At 37.3% G+C, this 19,853-nt stretch overlaps 3 protein-coding genes across 3 annotated transcripts in view; all 3 read right to left on the bottom strand.

Annotated features, from left to right (window-relative positions):
* Positions 1-11,522: 11,522 nt before the first annotated feature.
* The window catches only part of LOC135430535 (isovaleryl-CoA dehydrogenase, mitochondrial-like), a 32,206-nt gene continuing 23,875 nt past the window's right edge, over positions 11,523-19,853 (bottom strand). The window contains exons 2-4 of the mRNA XM_064685241.1: positions 12,820-13,052; positions 12,636-12,761; positions 11,523-12,581 (exon numbers count right to left, since the gene is read on the bottom strand). Coding sequence (XP_064541311.1) covers positions 11,660-12,581; positions 12,636-12,761; positions 12,820-13,046 — 1,275 coding nt within the window. The 5' untranslated portion in view covers positions 13,047-13,052 and the 3' untranslated portion in view covers positions 11,523-11,659. The remainder of the gene's footprint in view (positions 12,582-12,635; positions 12,762-12,819; positions 13,053-19,853) is intronic.
* LOC135430555 (isovaleryl-CoA dehydrogenase, mitochondrial-like) lies at positions 14,590-15,985 on the bottom strand. The gene is made up of 3 exons (XM_064685260.1): positions 15,756-15,985; positions 15,571-15,696; positions 14,590-15,511 (listed from the first exon to the last, which is right to left on the bottom strand). The coding sequence occupies exons 1-3, from the start codon at positions 15,983-15,985 to the stop codon at positions 14,590-14,592; spliced, it is 1,278 nt and encodes a 425-aa protein (XP_064541330.1).
* LOC135430553 (isovaleryl-CoA dehydrogenase, mitochondrial-like) lies at positions 16,510-18,157 on the bottom strand. Its single transcript, XM_064685257.1, has 3 exons — positions 17,858-18,157; positions 17,672-17,797; positions 16,510-17,609 (listed from the first exon to the last, which is right to left on the bottom strand). Exons 1-3 carry the CDS (start codon positions 18,082-18,084, stop codon positions 16,688-16,690), a joined length of 1,275 nt encoding a protein of 424 aa, XP_064541327.1. The 5' UTR covers positions 18,085-18,157; the 3' UTR covers positions 16,510-16,687.

Genomic DNA, 19,853 nt, shown 5'->3' with positions numbered 1-19,853 from the left:
AAAAAGGTATAACATTTTAAAATCTACCAATATTTACCCGAGATATTCAATAAAAATCATCAAAAAAGTTTTGATTTTCGAACCGACCCCGAATTTAAGAAAAAACGTGATGTAACCCCTTGCCATTTTGCTGATTTAAGTCAAAATTTAGATTTTTATTTTTTTGATGCCAATCGATAGTACTGATCCTTACGATTCCAAAATGGTATAAAATTACCAAATCGTACATTATTTGGCCGAGATATTCCAAAAAATGATCAAAAAAGGTTGACTTTACAAAGGAATCGGTTTCTGGTCAACCACTTTTTTTAACCCATCGATTTTTAAAATGTTTGAATGCAGTTTGATAGTAGGGATCCCTACGAATTCAAAAAGGTATAACATTTTAAAATCTACCAATATTTACCCGAGATATTCAATAAAAATCATCAAAAAAGTTTTGATTTTCGAACCGACCCCGAATTTAAGAAAAAACGTGATGTAACCCCTTGCCATTTTGTTGATTTGGGTCAAAATTTAGATTTTTATTTTTTTGATGCCAATCGATAGTACTGATCCTTACGATTCCAAAATGGTATAAAATTACCAAATCGTACATTATTTGGCCGAGATATTCCAAAAAATCATCAAAAAAGGTTGACTTTACAAACGAATCGGTTTTTGGTCAACCACTTTTTTTAACCCATCGATTTTTAAAATGTTTGAATGCAGATTGATAGTAGGGATCCCTACGAATTCAAAAAGGTATAACATTTTAAAATCTGACAATAATTACCTGAGATTTTCAATAAAAATCATCAAAAAAGTTCTGATTTTCGAACCGACCCCGAATTTAAGAAAAAACGTGATGTAACCCCTTGCCATTTTGCTGATTTAAGTCAAAATTTAGATTTTTATTTTTTTGATGCCAATCGATAGTACTGATCCTTACGATTCCAAAATGGTATAAAATTACCAAATCGTACATTATTTGGCCGAGATATTCCAAAAAATGATCAAAAAAGGTTGACTTTACAAACGAATCGGTTTCTGGTCAACCACTTTTTTTAACCCATCGATTTTTAAAATGTTTGAATGCAGTTTGATAGTAGGGATCCCTACGAATTCAAAAAGGTATAACATTTTAAAATCTACCAATATTTACCCGAGATATTCAATAAAAATCATCAAAAAAGTTTTGATTTTCGAACCGACCCCGAATTTAAGAAAAAACGTGATGTAACCCCTTGCCATTTTGCTGATTTAAGTCAAAATTTAGATTTTTATTTTTTTGATGCCAATCGATAGTACTGATCCTTACGATTCCAAAATGGTATAAAATTACCAAATCGTACATTATTTGGCCGAGATATTCCAAAAAATGATCAAAAAAGGTTGACTTTACAAACGAATCGGTTTTTGGTCAACCACTTTTTTTAACCCATCGATTTTTAAAATGTTTGAATGCAGATTGATAGTAGGGATCCCTACGAATTCAAAAAGGTATAACATTTTAAAATCTGACAATAATTACCCGAGATATTCAATAAAAATCATCAAAAAAGTTTTGATTTTCGAACCGACCCCGAATTTAAGAAAAAACGTGATGTAACCCCTTGCCATTTTGTTGATTTGGGTCAAAATTTAGATTTTTATTTTTTTGATGCCAATCGATAGTACTGATCCTTACGATTCCAAAATGGTATAAAATTACCAAATCGTACATTATTTGGCCGAGATATTCCAAAAAATGATCAAAAAAGGTTGACTTTACAAACGAATCGGTTTCTGGTCAACCACTTTTTTTAACCCATCGATTTTTAAAATGTTTGAATGCAGTTTGATAGTAGGGATCCCTACGAATTCAAAAAGGTATAACATTTTAAAATCTACCAATATTTACCCGAGATATTCAATAAAAATCATCAAAAAAGTTTTGATTTTCGAACCGACCCCGAATTTAAGAAAAAACGTGATGTAACCCCTTGCCATTTTGCTGATTTGGGTCAAAATTTAGATTTTTATTTTTTTGATGCCAATCGATAGTACTGATCCTTACGATTCCAAAATGGTATAAAATTACCAAATCGTACATTATTTGGCCGAGATATTCCAAAAAATGATCAAAAAAGGTTGACTTTACAAACGAATCGGTTTCTGGTCAACCACTTTTTTTAACCCATCGATTTTTAAAATGTTTGAATGCAGATTGATAGTAGGGATCCCTACGAATTCAAAAAGGTATAACATTTTAAAATCTGACAATATTTACCCGAGATATTCAATAAAAATCATCAAAAAAGTTTTGATTTTCGAACCGACCCCGAATTTAAGAAAAAACGTGATGTAACCCCTTGCCATTTTGTTGATTTGGGTCAAAATTTAGATTTTTATTTTTTTGATGCCAATCGATAGTACTGATCCTTACGATTCCAAAATGGTATAAAATTACCAAATCGTACATTATTTGGCCGAGATATTCCAAAAAATCATCAAAAAAGGTTGACTTTACAAACGAATCGGTTTCTGGTCAACCACTTTTTTTAACCCATCGATTTTTAAAATGTTTGAATGCAGATTGATAGTAGGGATCCCTACAAATTCAAAAAGGTATAACATTTTAAAATCTGACAATAATTACCTGAGATATTCAATAAAAATCATCAAAAAAGTTTTGATTTTCGAACCGACCCCGAATTTAAGAAAAAACGTGATGTAACCCCTTGCCATTTTGTTGATTTGGGTCAAAATTTAGATTTTTATTTTTTTGATGCCAATCGATAGTACTGATCCTTACGATTCCAAAATGGTATAAAATTACCAAATCGTACATTATTTGGCCGAGATATTCCAAAAAATCATCAAAAAAGGTTGACTTTACAAACGAATCGGTTTCTGGTCAACCACTTTTTTTAACCCATCGATTTTTAAAATGTTTGAATGCAGATTGATAGTAGGGATCCCTACGAATTCAAAAAGGTATAACATTTTAAAATCTACAATATTTACCCGAGATATTCAATAAAAATCATCAAAAAAGTTCTGATTTTCGAACCGACCCCGAATTTAAGAAAAAACGTGATGTAACCCCTTGCCATTTTGTTGATTTGGGTCAAAATTTAGATTTTTATTTTTTTGATGCCAATCGATAGTACTGATCCTTACGATTCCAAAATGGTATAAAATTACCAAATCGTACATTATTTGGCCGAGATATTCCAAAAAATCATCAAAAAAGGTTGACTTTACAAACGAATCGGTTTCTGGTCAACCACTTTTTTTAACCCATCGATTTTTAAAATGTTTGAATGCAGATTGATAGTAGGGATCCCTACGAATTCAAAAAGGTATAACATTTTAAAATCTGACAATAATTACCTGAGATATTCAATAAAAATCATCAAAAAAGTTTTGATTTTCGAACCGACCCCGAATTTAAGAAAAAACGTGATGTAACCCCTTGCCATTTTGTTGATTTGGGTCAAAATTTAGATTTTTATTTTTTTGATGCCAATCGATAGTACTGATCCTTACGATTCCAAAATGGTATAAAATTACCAAATCGTACATTATTTGGCCGAGATATTCCAAAAAATGATCAAAAAAGGTTGACTTTACAAAGGAATCGGTTTCTGGTCAACCACTTTTTTTAACCCATCGATTTTTAAAATGTTTGAATGCAGTTTGATAGTAGGGATCCCTACGAATTCAAAAAGGTATAACATTTTAAAATCTACCAATATTTACCCGAGATATTCAATAAAAATCATCAAAAAAGTTTTGATTTTCGAACCGACCCCGAATTTAAGAAAAAACGTGATGTAACCCCTTGCCATTTTGTTGATTTGGGTCAAAATTTAGATTTTTATTTTTTTGATGCCAATCGATAGTACTGATCCTTACGATTCCAAAATGGTATAAAATTACCAAATCGTACATTATTTGGCCGAGATATTCCAAAAAATGATCAAAAAAGGTTGACTTTACAAACGAATCGGTTTCTGGTCAACCACTTTTTTTAACCCATCGATTTTTAAAATGTTTGAATGCAGTTTGATAGTAGGGATCCCTACGAATTCAAAAAGGTATAACATTTTAAAATCTACCAATATTTACCCGAGATATTCAATAAAAATCATCAAAAAAGTTTTGATTTTCGAACCGACCCCGAATTTAAGAAAAAACGTGATGTAACCCCTTGCCATTTTGTTGATTTGGGTCAAAATTTAGATTTTTATTTTTTTGATGCCAATCGATAGTACTGATCCTTACGATTCCAAAATGGTATAAAATTACCAAATCGTACATTATTTGGCCGAGATATTCCAAAAAATCATCAAAAAAGGTTGACTTTACAAACGAATCGGTTTCTGGTCAACCACTTTTTTTAACCCATCGATTTTTAAAATGTTTGAATGCAGATTGATAGTAGGGATCCCTACGAATTCAAAAAGGTATAACATTTTAAAATCTGACAATATTTACCCGAGATATTCAATAAATACACGTGACGATCCGAAAAAAGGTGTCAAAATCTGTACAATCATGTACCAAAATCAAAAAAAGGTTGACTTTACAAACAAATCGGTTTCTGGTCAACCACTTTTTTTAACCCATCGATTTTTAAAATGTTTGAATGCAGTTTGATAGCAGGGATCCCTACGAATTCAAAAAGGTATAACATTTTAAAATCTACAATATTTACCCGAGATATTCAATAAAAATAATCAAAAAAGTTTTGATTTTCGAACCGACCCCGAATTTAAGAAAAAACGTGATGTAACCCCTTGCCATTTTGTTGATTTGGGTCAAAATTTAGATTTTTATTTTTTTGATGCCAATCGATAGTACTGATCCTTACGATTCCAAAATGGTATAAAATTACCAAATCGTACATTATTTGGCCGAGATATTCCAAAAAATGATCAAAAAAGGTTGACTTTACAAAGGAATCGGTTTCTGGTCAACCACTTTTTTTAACCCATCGATTTTTAAAATGTTTGAATGCAGATTGATAGTAGGGATAGCTTACGAATTCCTGGTATCAATAAAATCACATTATTTACGGAATTTCCAAATTTAACCCTCATTTAAAAAATTGTGCCTCGTGAGTTTAACAAAATCTTTTACGAATCAATTTTTCTGAGCCAATCGATTTACCAATCGCTTACGATATTCAAAATGGTATAAAGATCACTACATCAAAAAGTTACATGATTTTCGAAACCTGACCTCCAAAATATTCAACGAGAAAAACGTGATGTAACCCCTTGCCATTTTGTTGATTTGGGTCAAAATTTAGATTTTTATTTTTTTGATGCCAATCGATAGTACTGATCATTACGATTCCAAAATGGTATACAATTACCAAATCGTACATTATTTGGCCGAGATATTCCAAAAAATCATCAAAAAAGGTTGACTTTACAAACAAATCGGTTTCTGGTCAAACACTTTTTTTAACCCATCGATTTTTAAAATGTTTGAATGCAGATTGATAGTAGGGATCCCTACGAATTCAAAAAGGTGTAACATTTCTTAAATCTGACAACCGAGATTTAAGAAAAAACGTGATGTAACCCCTTGCCATTTTGCTGATTTAAGTCAAAATTTAGATTTTTATTTTTTTGATGCCAATCGATAGTACTGATCCTTACGATTCCAAAATGGTATAAAATTACCAAATCGTACATTATTTGGCCGAGATATTCCAAAAAATCATCAAAAAAGGTTGACTTTACAAACGAATCGGTTTCTGGTCAACCACTTTTTTTAACCCATCGATTTTTAAAATGTTTGAATGCAGATTGATAGTAGGGATCCCTACGAATTCAAAAAGGTATAACATTTTAAAATCTACCAATATTTACCCGAGATATTCAATAAAAATCATCAAAAAAGTTCTGATTTTCGAACCGGCCTCGAATTTGAAAAAAACGTGATGTAACCCCTTGCCATTTTGTTGATTTGGGTCAAAATTTAGATTTTTATTTTTTTGATGCCAATCGATAGTACTGATCCTTACGATTCCAAAATGGTATAAAATTACCAAATCGTACATTATTTGGCCGAGATATTCCAAAAAATCAGCAAAAAAGGTTGACTTTACAAACGAATCGGTTTTTGGTCAACCACTTTTTTTAACCCATCGATTTTTAAAATGTTTGAATGCAGTTTGATAGTAGGGATCCCTACGAATTCAAAAAGGTATAACATTTTAAAATCTGACAATATTTACCCGAGATATTCAATAAAAATCATCAAAAAAGTTCTGATTTTCGAACCGACCCCGAATTTAAGAAAAAACGTGATGTAACCCCTTGCCATTTTGTTGATTTGGGTCAAAATTTAGATGTTTGATTTTCGATACCAATCCACAGTATGATTTACGAACCAAAAGTGATGTAAAATAACCAAATGGACATTATTTGGTTGATTTGGGTAAAAATTTAGATTTTTATTTTTTTGATGCCAATCGATAGTACTGATCCTTACGATTCCAAAATGGTATAAAATTACTAAATCGGACATTATTTGGCCGAGATTGATAGTAGGGATCCCTACGAATTCAAAAAGGTGTAACATTTTAAAATCTGACAATAATTACCTGAGATATTCAATAAAAATCATCAAAAAAGTTTTGATTTTCGAACCGACCCCGAATTTAAGAAAAAACGTGATGTAACCCCTTGGCTTTTTGTTGATTTGGGTCAAAATTTAGATTTTTATTTTTTTGATGCCAATCGATAGTACTGATCCTTACGATTCCAAAATGGTATAAAATTACCAAATCAGTACATTATTTGGCCGAGATATTCCAAAAAATGATCAAAAAAGGTTGACTTTACAAACGAATCGGTTTCTGGTCAACCACTTTTTTGAACCCATCGATTTTTAAAATGTTTGAATGCAGATTGATAGTAGGGATCCCTACGAATTCAAAAAGGTTAACATTTTAAAATCTACAATATTACCGAGATATTCAATAAAAATCATCACAAAAGGTTTGATTTTCGAACCGGCCTCGAATTTAAGAAAAACGTGATGTAACCCCTTGCCATTTTGTTGATTTGGGTCAAAATTTAGATTTTTATTTTTTTGATGCCAATCGATAGTACTGATCCTTACGATTCCAAAATGGTATAAAATTACCAAATCGTACATTATTTGGCCGAGATATTCCAAAAAATCATCAAAAAAGGTTGACTTTACAAACGAATCGGTTTCTGGTCAACCACTTTTTTTAACCCATCGATTTTTAAAATGTTTGAATGCAGATTGATAGTAGGGATCCCTACAAATTCAAAAAGGTATAACATTTTAAAATCTACCAATATTTACCCGAGACATTCAATAAAAATCATCAAAAAAGTTTTGATTTTCGAACCGACCCCGAATTTAAGAAAAAACGTGATGTAACCCCTTGCCATTTTGTTGATTTGGGTCAAAATTTAGATTTTTATTTTTTTGATGCCAATCGATAGTACTGATCCTTACGATTCCAAAATGGTATAAAATTACCAAATCGGACATTATTTGGCCGAGATATTCCAAAAAATCAGCAAAAAAGGTTGACTTTACAAACGAATCGGTTTCTGGTCAACCACTTTTTTTAACCCATCGATTTTTAAAATGTTTGAATGCAGATTGATAGTAGGGATCCCTACGAATTCAAAAAGGTATAACATTTTAAAATCTGACAATAATTACCTGAGATATTCAATAAAAATCATCAAAAAAGTTTTGATTTTCGAACCGACCCCGAATTAAAGAAAAAACGTGATGTAACCCCTTGCCATTTTGTTGATTTGGGTCAAAATTTAGATTTTTATTTTTTTGATGCCAATCGATAGTACTGATCGTTACGATTCCAAAATGGTATAAAATTACCAAATCGTACATTATTTGGCCGAGATATTCCAAAAAATCATCAAAAAGGTTGACTTTACAAACGAATCGGTTTTTGGTCAACCACTTTTTTTAACCCATCGAGTTTTAAAATGTTTGAATGCAGATTGATAGTAGGGATCCCTACGAATTCAAAAAGGTATAACATTTTAAAATCTGACAATATTTACCCGAGATATTCAATAAAAATCATCAAAAAAGGTTTGATTTTCGAACCGGCCCCGAATTTGAAAAAAACGTGATGTAACCCCTTGCCATTTTGTTGTTTTGGGTCAAAATTTAGATTTTTATTTTTTTGATGCCAATCGATAGTACTGATCCTTACGATTCCAAAATGGTATAAAATTACCAAATCGTACATTATTTGGCCGAGATATTCCAAAAAATCATCAAAAAAGGTTGACTTTACAAACGAATCGGTTTCTGGTCAACCACTTTTTTTAACCCATCGATTTTTAAAATGTTTGAATGCAGATTGATAGTAGGGATCCCTACAAATTCAAAAAGGTATAACATTTTAAAATCTACCAATATTTACCCGAGACATTCAATAAAAATCATCAAAAAAGTTTTGATTTTCGAACCGACCCCGAATTTAAGAAAAAACGTGATGTAACCCCTTGCCATTTTGTTGATTTGGGTCAAAATTTAGATTTTTATTTTTTTGATGCCAATCGATAGTACTGATCCTTACGATTCCAAAATGGTATAAAATTACCAAATCGTACATTATTTGGCCGAGATATTCCAAAAAATCATCAAAAAAGGTTGACTTTACAAACGAATCGGTTTCTGGTCAAACACTTTTTTGAACCCATTGATTTTTAATATGTTTGAATGCAGATTGATAGTAGGGATCCCTACGAATTCAAAAAGGTATAACATTTTAAAATCTGACAATATTTACCCGAGATATTCAATAAAAATCATCAAAAAAGGTTTGATTTTCGAACCGGCCCCGAATTTGAAAAAAACGTGATGTAACCCCTTGCCATTTTGTTGTTTTGGGTCAAAATTTAGATTTTTATTTTTTTGATGCCAATCGATAGTACTGATCCTTACGATTCCAAAATGGTATAAAATTACCAAATCGGATATTATTTGGCCGAGATATTCCAAAAAATCATCAAAAAAGGTTGACTTTAAAAACAAATCGGTTTCTGGTCAAACACTTTTTTGAACCCATCGATTTTTAAAATGTTTGAATGCAGATTGATAGTAGGGATCCCTACGAATTCAAAAAGGTATAACATTTTAAAATCTGACAATATTTACCCGAGATATTCAATAAAAATCATCAAAAAAGGTTTGATTTTCGAACCGGCCCCGAATTTGAAAAAAACGTGATGTAACCCCTTGCCATTTTGTTGATTTGGGTCAAAATTTAGATTTTTATTTTTTTGATGCCAGTCGATAGTACTGATCATTACGAATTCAAAATGGTATAAAATTACCAAATCGTACATTATTTGGCCGAGATATTCCAAAAAATGATCAAAAAAGGTTGACTTTACAAAGGAATCGGTTTCTGGTCAACCACTTTTTTTAACCCATCGATTTTTAAAATGTTTGAATGCAGATTGATAGTAGGGATCCCTACGAATTCAAAAAGGTATAACATTTTAAAATCTGACAATATTTACCCGAGATATTCAATAAAAATCATCAAAAAAGGTTTGATTTTCGAACCGGCCCCGAATTTGAAAAAAACGTGATGTAACCCCTTGCCATTTTGTTGATTTGGGTCAAAATTTAGATTTTTATTTTTTTGATGCCAGTCGATAGTACTGATCATTACGAATTCAAAATGGTATAAAATTACCAAATCGGACATTATTTGGCCGAGATATTCCAAAAAATCATCAAAAAAGGTTGACTTTACAAACAAATCGGTTTCTGGTCAAACACTTTTTTGAACCCATCGATTTTTAAAATGTTTGAATGCAGATTGATAGTAGGGATCCCTACGAATTCAAAAAGGTATAACATTTTAAAATCTGACAATAATTACCTGAGATATTCAATAAATATCATCAAAAAAGGTTTGATTTTCGAACCGGCCCCGAATTTGAAAAAAACGTGATGTAACCCCTTGCCATTTTGTTGATTTGGGTCAAAATTTAGATTTTTATTTTTTTGATGCCAATCGATAGTACTGATCCTTACGATTCCAAAATGGTATAAAATTACTAAATCGGACATTATTTGGCCGAGATATTCCAAAAAATCAGCAAAAAAGGTTGACTTTACAAACAAATCGGTTTCTGGTCAAACACTTTTTTGAACCCATTGATTTTAAAAATGTTTGAATGCAGATTGATAGTAGGGATCCCTACGAATTCAAAAAGGTGTAACATTTTAAAATCTGACAATAATTACCTGCGATATTCAATAAAAATCATCAAAAAAGTTTTGATTTTCGAACCGACCCCGAATTTAAGAAAAAACGTGATGTAACCCCTTGCCATTTTATCGATTTAAGTCAAAATTTAGATTTTTATTTTTTTGATGCCAATCGATAGTACTGATCCTTACGATTCCAAAATGGTATAAAATTACCAAATCGTACATTATTTGGCCGAGATATTCCAAAAAATCATCAAAAAAGGTTGACTTTACAAACGAATCGGTTTTTGGTCAACCACTTTTTTTAACCCATCGATTTTTAAAATGTTTGAATGCAGTTTGATAGTAGGGATCCCTACGAATTCAAAAAGGTATAACATTTTAAAATCTACCAATATTTACCCGAGATATTCAATAAAAATCATCAAAAAAGTTTTGATTTTCGAACCGACCCCGAATTTAAGAAAAAACGTGATGTAACCCCTTGCCATTTTGTTGATTTGGGTCAAAATTTAGATTTTTATTTTTTTGATGCCAGTCGATAGTACTGATCATAACGATTCCAAAATGGTATAAAATTACCAAATCGTACATTATTTGGCCGAGATATTCCAAAAAATCATCAAAAAAGGTTGACTTTACAAACGAATCGGTTTTTGGTCAACCACTTTTTTTAACCCATTTGTCGAATTATGAAAATCCTTAAATCGATAGTCCTGCTCTCTACGAGTTCAAAAAGGTATATCGTTCCAATATCCTTCAGGATTTGGCTGAGTTATGGCCATAAAAATTATGTCATTTTTAGAAAAATTGCCATAACTCGGCCATATCCTTTACGATTTTCAAAGGATTTGGCGCGTTAGAATCGCAAGGACCAACTGCATCGATCTGCATTAAAAAATTTCAGGCTCACCTCAGAGTTATTGCGTGCGACAAGCAAAAAGACCGAAAGCAAAAGATCTCATATATTTTAGTAACTACAAAGACAATTTCTATGTCCTTTGGCCAGTTGATAGTCCTAGCCCATTCAAATCGCTTGACGAGACCACAACAGGATAATTGGCAGGATAACGACTAACCGTTGGATATGGGACACTAGAAAAGTGCTTGAAATGGGCAAGTTATGGTTGATTTTGTTAAAAATATATAATACAGAATACCCATTTTAGAAAAATACCAATGGCTCGGAAATAACTTTACAGACTTTGGAAGGTACGTTAGGATCGTAGGGAATACATTTATCAATATACATTCAAGAATTTGATGGTAATCTTAAGAGTAGTCCAAAATTTCACAATAAGCAATCAGATTTTTATATTTTGCACCTTGGGACCGATATAATTTACAAAACTAAAAAATATGTTTATAATAAATGTATCCCCTAAAATATTAACACCCTTTCCCCCTGTTAAAAATTAACAACGCTTCATTTGTACTCCTGATTCAGCTGACGTCCTATGAGCCAGCGTCTGATCTCCGCGGTGCCGCCAGCAATCTCACACAGTTTTGCATCACGCAAAATACGTCCTGTCGGATAGTCATTGATGTAGCCGTTGCCGCCAAGGATTTGCATGGCATCCAAAGCCACTTGAGTGCCCTTTTCGCCGCACAGCAAGAGAACGCCAGCGCAATCTTTGCTGCTTCGCATACCGGCATCTAAGGATCTCACCACAGTGTACAAGTAGCTCCGGCACGCGCTGATAGTCGTGTACATATCTGCCATCTTTCCCTGTATCAGCTGGAACTCGCCAATCAGTTTCCCCATTTGTTTGCGCTGATGGGCATACTCAAAGGCCACGTCGCAGGCAGCCTGCATAAGGCCCAACGGTATACCGGACAATACAGCACGCTCATAGTCCAGACCCGACATCAGCACGTAGACGCCCTTGTTCTCCTGACCCAGCACATTCTTTGCGGGTACTTTGACATTATCAAAAACAAGTTCACAGGTGCTGCTGCCACGTATTCCTAGTTTGTCTAGCTTCTGGGCCACGCTGAAGCCATCCCACGACGTCTCTATAATAAACGTGGTTATCGCTTTGCTGTCCGGCACTCCAGTTGCTCCAGTCCTGGCATATACGATCAACGTATCCGCATCGGAGCCATTGGAGATCCAAAACTTGGTTCCGTTTAGCACGTAGTAATCGCCTTTGCGCTCAGCTCTCAACTTCATTGACAGGACATCGGAGCCAGCACCTGCCTCCGACATTGCCAAGCCTCCGATGTGTTCTCCGCTGCAGAGCTTGGGCAAATACTGTTGCTTCTGTTCGCGTGTTCCGTTTATAGACAGCTGATTGATGCACATATTCGAATGTGCGCCGTAAGAAATTCCTACAGCTCCAGAGGCTCTGTAATGTGGTGATATTGAAAAACTTACTTTTGTTAAAAATTTATTCACATACCTTGAAATTTCCTCCACAACGATGCAGTGGTCCAAGTAATTTCCACCAGTGCCTCCGTATTCGGGATCCGCCGTAATGCCCAGATAGCCCAGTTCGCCTAGTTTTCTCCAAAACGAACGCATATCTCTGTGGTATGAAAAGACTGCTCTGAGTGTCGGCTTTGAATTTATTTTGCGATACCCACTTGAAATTGTCCTGCTTGTCTATTTCCTTAGCATAGGGCGCCAGTTCCTTCTGTACGAAGTTGAAGGTAGTTTCTCTCAGTTTCTGGTGTTCTTTATCCAGGCCGTAAAGCGCATCGTTAACAGGGTAATGGGAGAGTGTGTGGCTCGGTGGAGTTGCTGCAAACAGGCGACGGCCACTTTGTTGCAACAAAATATTGCAAGTTTTGTTTACGAAACGCATTAACATTCCGGTCTACAAGGAGAAAGTTTGTTGGAATTGTATTATTTATAGCTGGGGAGCTGCTAATCTGTGCATATCTGTAGCTCTTCTGTTACTGTTTTCTTTTCACAGACTCACAGATTTGCATGCAAGCAGTTAAAACTGATCTCTTATGAACTACAACAAATGCAGAACGAATTCAACTCTGCTCTTCACGATTGTTTGTTTCCCTGAGTTCACATTCATACATGAAGCTTAAATATATATACCCATCGAGTCATGAATGTACCACAAATATACACTTACATAAGAAATGTATGTATGTATGTGTGTGCGTATGTATCTACGTATGTATGTATGTTTGTATGCATGCATGTATGTATGTATTTATGTATGTATGTTTGAATGTATGTATGTATGATGTACTTGTGTGGGTATATATATTTATGTTTTTATGAATGTTGGTATATATGCATAAGTGTATGTATGTATGAATGTATGTATGTATGTGTGTATGTGTGCATGTGAACATATGTATTTGTGCATTTGAATGCATGTATGTGCGTTAATATGTATGTTTGTATTTATATGAACGGATGCAAGTACATATATGTACGTATATGCTCATATGTGTGATTGCCTGTATGTGGGTATGTATGAAGGTATGTAAACATACAAACAAGACCCAGACATGCCACTTCTATCGAATGTCGTCCTATGCGATTCTCATGAATTCAAGTAGGCCTCACAAGTTGAAGCCTGCCCTTAAGAAGGCAGCAGCTTTGACGAGGAGGAGGTGGCTTCGACCAGGAGGTGCCGGCTTCGACCAAGAGGAGGCGGCTTCGACCAGGATCAGGTGGAGGTGGCTTCGACCAGGAGGTGGCGGCTTCGACCAGAAGGCGGCTCTTTTGATAATGAGGCAGCGGCTTTAACAAGAGGCAGCGATTTTAATAAGGGGAAGCAACCTTAAATAAGGACGGGGCCGCTTAGACAGTGAGGCAGCGCCTTTAACAAGAAGGAGGCGGCGATTTCGATAAGGAGAAGGTTTGATAAGGATGCATGTATGTAGGAATTTATGCACATATATCTATATATAAAACTGTTGAAATTCCACCCGCACGTACGGAAAAAACGTTTGTATGAAACTCCTTGGTTAACCATCCGATCGGTTTAAAACTAATTTTCATATATCTTTGAGAGATTTTATTTTAGATGTGCCACGGGCAAGGCCGGGGTATACCCGCTAGTATCCTATTTAGACATATGTCGAAATTTCCCACCCCCATAATTCGGTCAAAACTCAACCGATTTTCATAAGGTTTGGCTTTTTGTTCTTGGTTTGGCCTATAGAACAATTTGGCATCTAAATCTGAAAAGATTGAGAGAATTTATTGTATATCACGGGCAAGGCCGGCGTATACCCGCTAGTATATTTTTAGATGTATATACATATTTATACAAAGAAGCATATAAATGGGGGAAATTTTGACCTGTGCAGGGTTTATCTTATCATTTACTAGTAACTAGTAACCTAGTAATGTTTCTTCCGTTTCAGAAGTGTTATCAACTTTTATTTATATTCCTTATTTAACTGACGTCCAATTAGCCAACGTCTGATCTCCGAAGTGCCGGCACCGAGCTCACAGACTTTGGCATCCCGCAAAATTCGTCCTGTTGGATAGTCATTGATGTAACCATTGCCCCCAAGGATTTGTATGGCATCCAAAGCGACTTGAATCACTTTTTCGCCGCAGTACAGTAAAGCTCCAGCGCAATCCTTACTGTAAACAACGCCAGCATCGCAGGATCTTGCCACATTATACAGATAACTGCGACAAGCGCTCAGCGTCGTGCACATATCTGCCATCTTTCCCTGTATAAGCTGGAACTCACCAATCAGCTTACGCATTTGCCTGCGCTGGTGGGCATAGTCAAAGGCCACGTCGCAGGCGGCTTGCATTAGGCCAACCGGAATGCCAGACAATATCACACGTTCATAGTCCAAGCCAGCCATCAGAATGTAGACGCCCTTGTTCTCCTGACCCAGCACATTCTTTGCCGGCACTTTGAGATCCTGGAAAACAAGTTCACAGGTGCTGCTGCCACGCATGCCCAGCTTATCGAGCTTTTGGGCTACGCTGAAGCCATCCCACGACGTCTCTATAATAAACGCGGTTATCGCTTTGCTGTCCGGCACTCCAGTTGCTCCAGTCCTGGCATATACGATCAACGTATCCGCATCGGAACCATTGGAGATCCAAAACTTGGTACCGTTTAGCACGTAATAATCGCCTTTGCGCTCAGCTCGCAACTTCATTGACAGTATATCGGAGCCGGCACCTGCCTCCGACATGGCCAAGCCTCCGATGTGTTCTCCGCTGCAGAGCTTGGGCAAATACTGTTGCTTCTGTTCGGGTGTTCCGTGTAAAGTCAGTTGGTTGACACATAGATTGGAATGTGCGCCATAGGAAATTCCTACAGCTCCGGAGGCTCTGTACGTGGGGCAAACATATTATTCTTGGAAGTTATCAATGGACTCCAGCGGACTTACCTTGAAATTTCCTCCACTATGATGCAGTTGTCCAAGTAGCTGCCGCCAGTACCGCCGTATTCAGGCTCCGCCGTAATGCCCAAATAACCCAGTTGACCCAACTTGCGCCAGAACGAACGCATATCTCTGCAGTTTAGAAGGGGTCCCCTTAAAGTCGCCCTTTTGTTTGAAAGCACGCAACTCACTCGAAATTGTCCAGCTTGTCGATTTCCTTAGCGTGGGGCGCCAGTTCCTTTTGCGCGAAATTGAAGGCAGTTTCTCGCAGTTTCTGGTGTTCCTTATTCAGGCCGTAAAGCGCATCGTTAACAGGATAATGGGTGAGTGTGCGGCTCGATGGAGTTGCTGCGGACAGGCGGCGGCCACTTTGTTGGAGCAAAATGTTGCAATTTTTATTTAGCACAAGGCGCAATGCCATTTCAATATATGGGAAATAATATTTGTTGATGGAAAATTTTCAGCTGCCGACTTCGAGCTGCCTATCTGAGCGCGATCGACACAATTCTGCTCCTCTTGTTTTTCATGCACTTATAAATATGAAAGCAATTATTGAAAACTGAACTCTTGTGAACTGAGCAAAGCGCAAATCAAGTGTAAAGCTGCTGATCGTGCTATCTTGTTGTGCTGAATTCGGTTTGGTACATTTGCAGCTACCCACACATTTAAACCCGACGAACAAGGCGCTTATCGTGGCACATATGCATTAAAAGCAAAATCTTTTGCAGAAAAAATTTCAGTGCATTTGGAAAAATATTATACATTTCATATATATACAAAACTGGATATTTTTTATTAAGAGTCTCTTCATTATAATATTGCTACCTTTATCGGAGCTTAAAGTTCTTGCCCATCTTGCATGGGTACCATATAATTACAGTGAAGAATCCTTTAACCGGGCTTTCACTGTATATGTACATACCCCATAATATTAAATAACACACATTTCTTAAAATAATTACCCAAAATAGTTTTTTTATTATCCAACAATCGATATTATATATCTATATATTTCACAAAAAATACCTACAAAAAATAAATGCAACAAATAGTCTTCTGTTTCCACAATAATGCACAATTAACTCCACCATAAATGCGTCCATGCTCAAGGCATAAAAACGTTTCACTTGTACTCTTGATTCAGCTCACGTCCGATCAGCCAGCGTCTGATTTCCGAGGTGCCGGCACCGATTTCGTATAGCTTAGCATCGCGCAAGATGCGTCCAGTTGGATTCTCATTGATGTAGCCGTTGCCACCAAGGATTTGTATGGCATCCAAAGCCACTTGCGTGGCTTTCTCGGCGCAGTACAAGATGACGCCGGCACAATCTTTGCTGCTTCGGACGCCAGCATCGCATGATCTTGCTACAGCATACAAGTAGCTCCGGCATGCGCTCAGAGTCGTGTACATATCTGCCATCTTTCCCTGTATTAGCTGGAACTCGCCAATCAGTTTGCCCATTTGCTTGCGCTGATGGGCATAGTCGAAGGCCACGTCACAGGCGGCCTGCATGAGGCCAACTGGTCCGGCAGCCAGGACCAAACGCTCGAATTCCAGACCCGACATCAGCACGTAGACGCCCTTGTTCTCCTGACCCAGCACATTCTTTGCCGGCACTTTGAGATCCTGGAAAACAAGCTCACAGGTGCTGCTGCCACGCATGCCCAGCTTATCGAGCTTTTGGGCTACGCTGAAGCCCTCCCAGCCTGTCTCTACGATGAAGGCGGTAATCGCATGTCTGTCTGGGACACCACTTGCGCCTGTCTTCGCATACACGATCAGGGTTTCGGCGTCGGCTCCATTGGTAATCCAGAACTTGGTACCGTTCAAGACGTAGTAATCGCCCTTGCGTTCCGCACGCAGCTTCATTGAGACGACATCTGAGCCTGCGCCAGATTCAGACATTGCCAGGCCACCTATATGTTCGCCACTGCACAGCTTGGGCAGATACTTTTGCTTTTGCTCCGGTGTGCCGTTCTTGGTCAGTTGGTTGATGCACAGGTTGGAATGTGCTCCATAAGAAAGTGCCACGCCTCCAGCCGCTCTGTAATTAGTGCAAATGTATTGGTTTTGGGAGCAGTCAATGGGCTCGATGAGGTCAGTTACCGCGAAATCTCTTCCATAATGATGCAATGATCCAAATAGCTGCCACCAGTACCTCCGAACTCAGGTTCCGCCGTGATGCCCAAGAAACCCAGTTCACCCATCTTTTTCCAGAACGAGCGCAGATCTCTGTAGTTGAACAGGTGCACATCTTAAGAGGAGTTTTTGTATAACTTTTTCATTGCTCACTTGAAGCTATCCAGCTTGTCTATTTCCTTGGCATAGGGCGCCAGTTCCTTCTGGAAGAAATTGAAGGCAGTCTCGCGTAGCTTCTGACGCTCCTCATCGAGGCCAAATAGAGCATCGTTTATCGGGTAATACGCTAGTGTGCGGCTCCAAGGCGCCGCTGCGGGCAGGCGACTACCACTGTATTGCAGCAAGGTATTGCACGTTTTTGCCACGAAACGCAAGGCCATTGCGACGTCGATGTTTTAGAACAAGAGAAACGAATATTACCTAACCTTTGATCAGCTGTAAGCGAGCGCAGCCTCACTAAGGCGCAACAGGTGTTCCCTGAGTGGCAACGCTGGCGTGATCGCAATGACTATCCAAAAACTATCGATTTACTTATTGGCCGCAAACTATCGAATTCAAATGTGCAGCCCTGAAAACATATTCAACTGCGAACTGTAGCTGTTACTGTTTTCCACATAGGTTAATATATTTGTTTAATATAATTTCGTTATTTAGCGCGTACAGCAACCATGTGGACAGTGCGCATGACTCTACAATGGCAACTGTTTCACTGGCAGTGCAATGGGTTGCTTTGCCGCACGGCATCCGCATCCTGGCGACGAAAAATGCCGACATCAACAAGAGCAACAACAACAACGACAACAACAACAGCAGCAGCAGCAACAACAATTGGAATGAGGACGCAACGCAGCGATAAACAAAAACAGCGCCAGCGCTGCGGGCTCCTGTAATGGGAATTAAAAACCAAGCAGACAGACCCATCAAATCAGTCCAGTTGTTGCCGCTAGTCGTTGCGCGTTAACCGCGCGGAGAGCGTGTCCTTGATATGTTAACGAGTGTAAACGGTTATTGAGGGCCATCTGCACGCGACAAAAGCCTTAAATATATATTTGTTTGTGCAATGCTCTTAAATGTTGATGCAATAAATAAATGCGTGCAGCGTCTTGGAGTGCTATACAATCAATAAGTGAGAGCAATGCGCATGAAATATGCATAAAACCCATTTTGTACAATTCGGCAGGCAAATCGATAAACGTCTCTGAGAGTGTGTAGAGTAATGAAAGTAATGAATAACTTGTCACATACACGTGTGTGTGCGTTCGATTAACGCCCTGACCACCTGGCCCCAACCATCGCGTGCCTGTGTGCCTCCTATTCTCTCGGGTCGTCTATATCCTGTCAATCATCGTTGCTTGTGCGCGCTTTCTGAGGACGCAGTATTGTATTGTAGGTACCTCCTCCCATCCCTCCTCAACCCCTTCCAAATCGCCATTCCCGCTCTGCTCGGCTAACAATGAGTCGTTATGTTTGTTGTTGTAATTGTGTTTTGTTTTTTGTGTGTCACGTTCCTTCGACAGGAACTATTGTTATCCAGTTGCTGTTGTTCATGTTCATGTTGTTGTTGTTGTTATCGTTGTTGTTGTACCACGCTTTTGTATGTGCTGCCATGTTGCTGTAATTACGGGCTTACAAATAATACCACCGCCCACCCACGCATACCCCACCACTGAGCACAATCATGCACGCACTCATCAAAGGTCAAATATCAATGTTCGCGGCTCGATTTATGATAAGGCCAGAAAGCCAGCTATATACTTAATGTTAGATTCATTTGTTACAGTTTATTGATATGTGCACGAGAAGTTTGGTAAAACTTCAACTGCATTTATTTAAAATTACACAACATTGCCAGAAGGTCGCCCGTTTTGATTGATATGCGTGTCTTCTGCGTAATCAGAGCTATATAATTATGTAGGCAGTTGGCAGACAGCTACTGCAATTGCACTTTGCAGTCACTTAAATGCCGCCTAGCTATAAACAGATCACGTCTCACTGTCAGTGCCGAGTTGCTGCATTCTTGAGATGTTTCGTTGCCGCCGCTTAATGCCAAGTGGAATGAACTTGTTGTGCAGCAGCAACAGCAGCAACAGAAACTTGGCCTGCCTGCCTGCCACTTGAGCGTTTGCTGGCAAACACAAAGGGCAACTGA

Source organism: Drosophila montana, unplaced genomic scaffold, assembly GCF_035044405.1.
Source record: "Drosophila montana isolate Dmon_TW-CO22-7 unplaced genomic scaffold, ASM3504440v1 contig_3029_1, whole genome shotgun sequence".
In the NCBI taxonomy this organism is placed as follows: domain Eukaryota; kingdom Metazoa; phylum Arthropoda; class Insecta; order Diptera; family Drosophilidae; genus Drosophila; species Drosophila montana.
The sequence above is the reverse complement of the archived record's forward strand: the minus strand, read 5'-3'. Positions and strand labels throughout refer to the sequence as shown.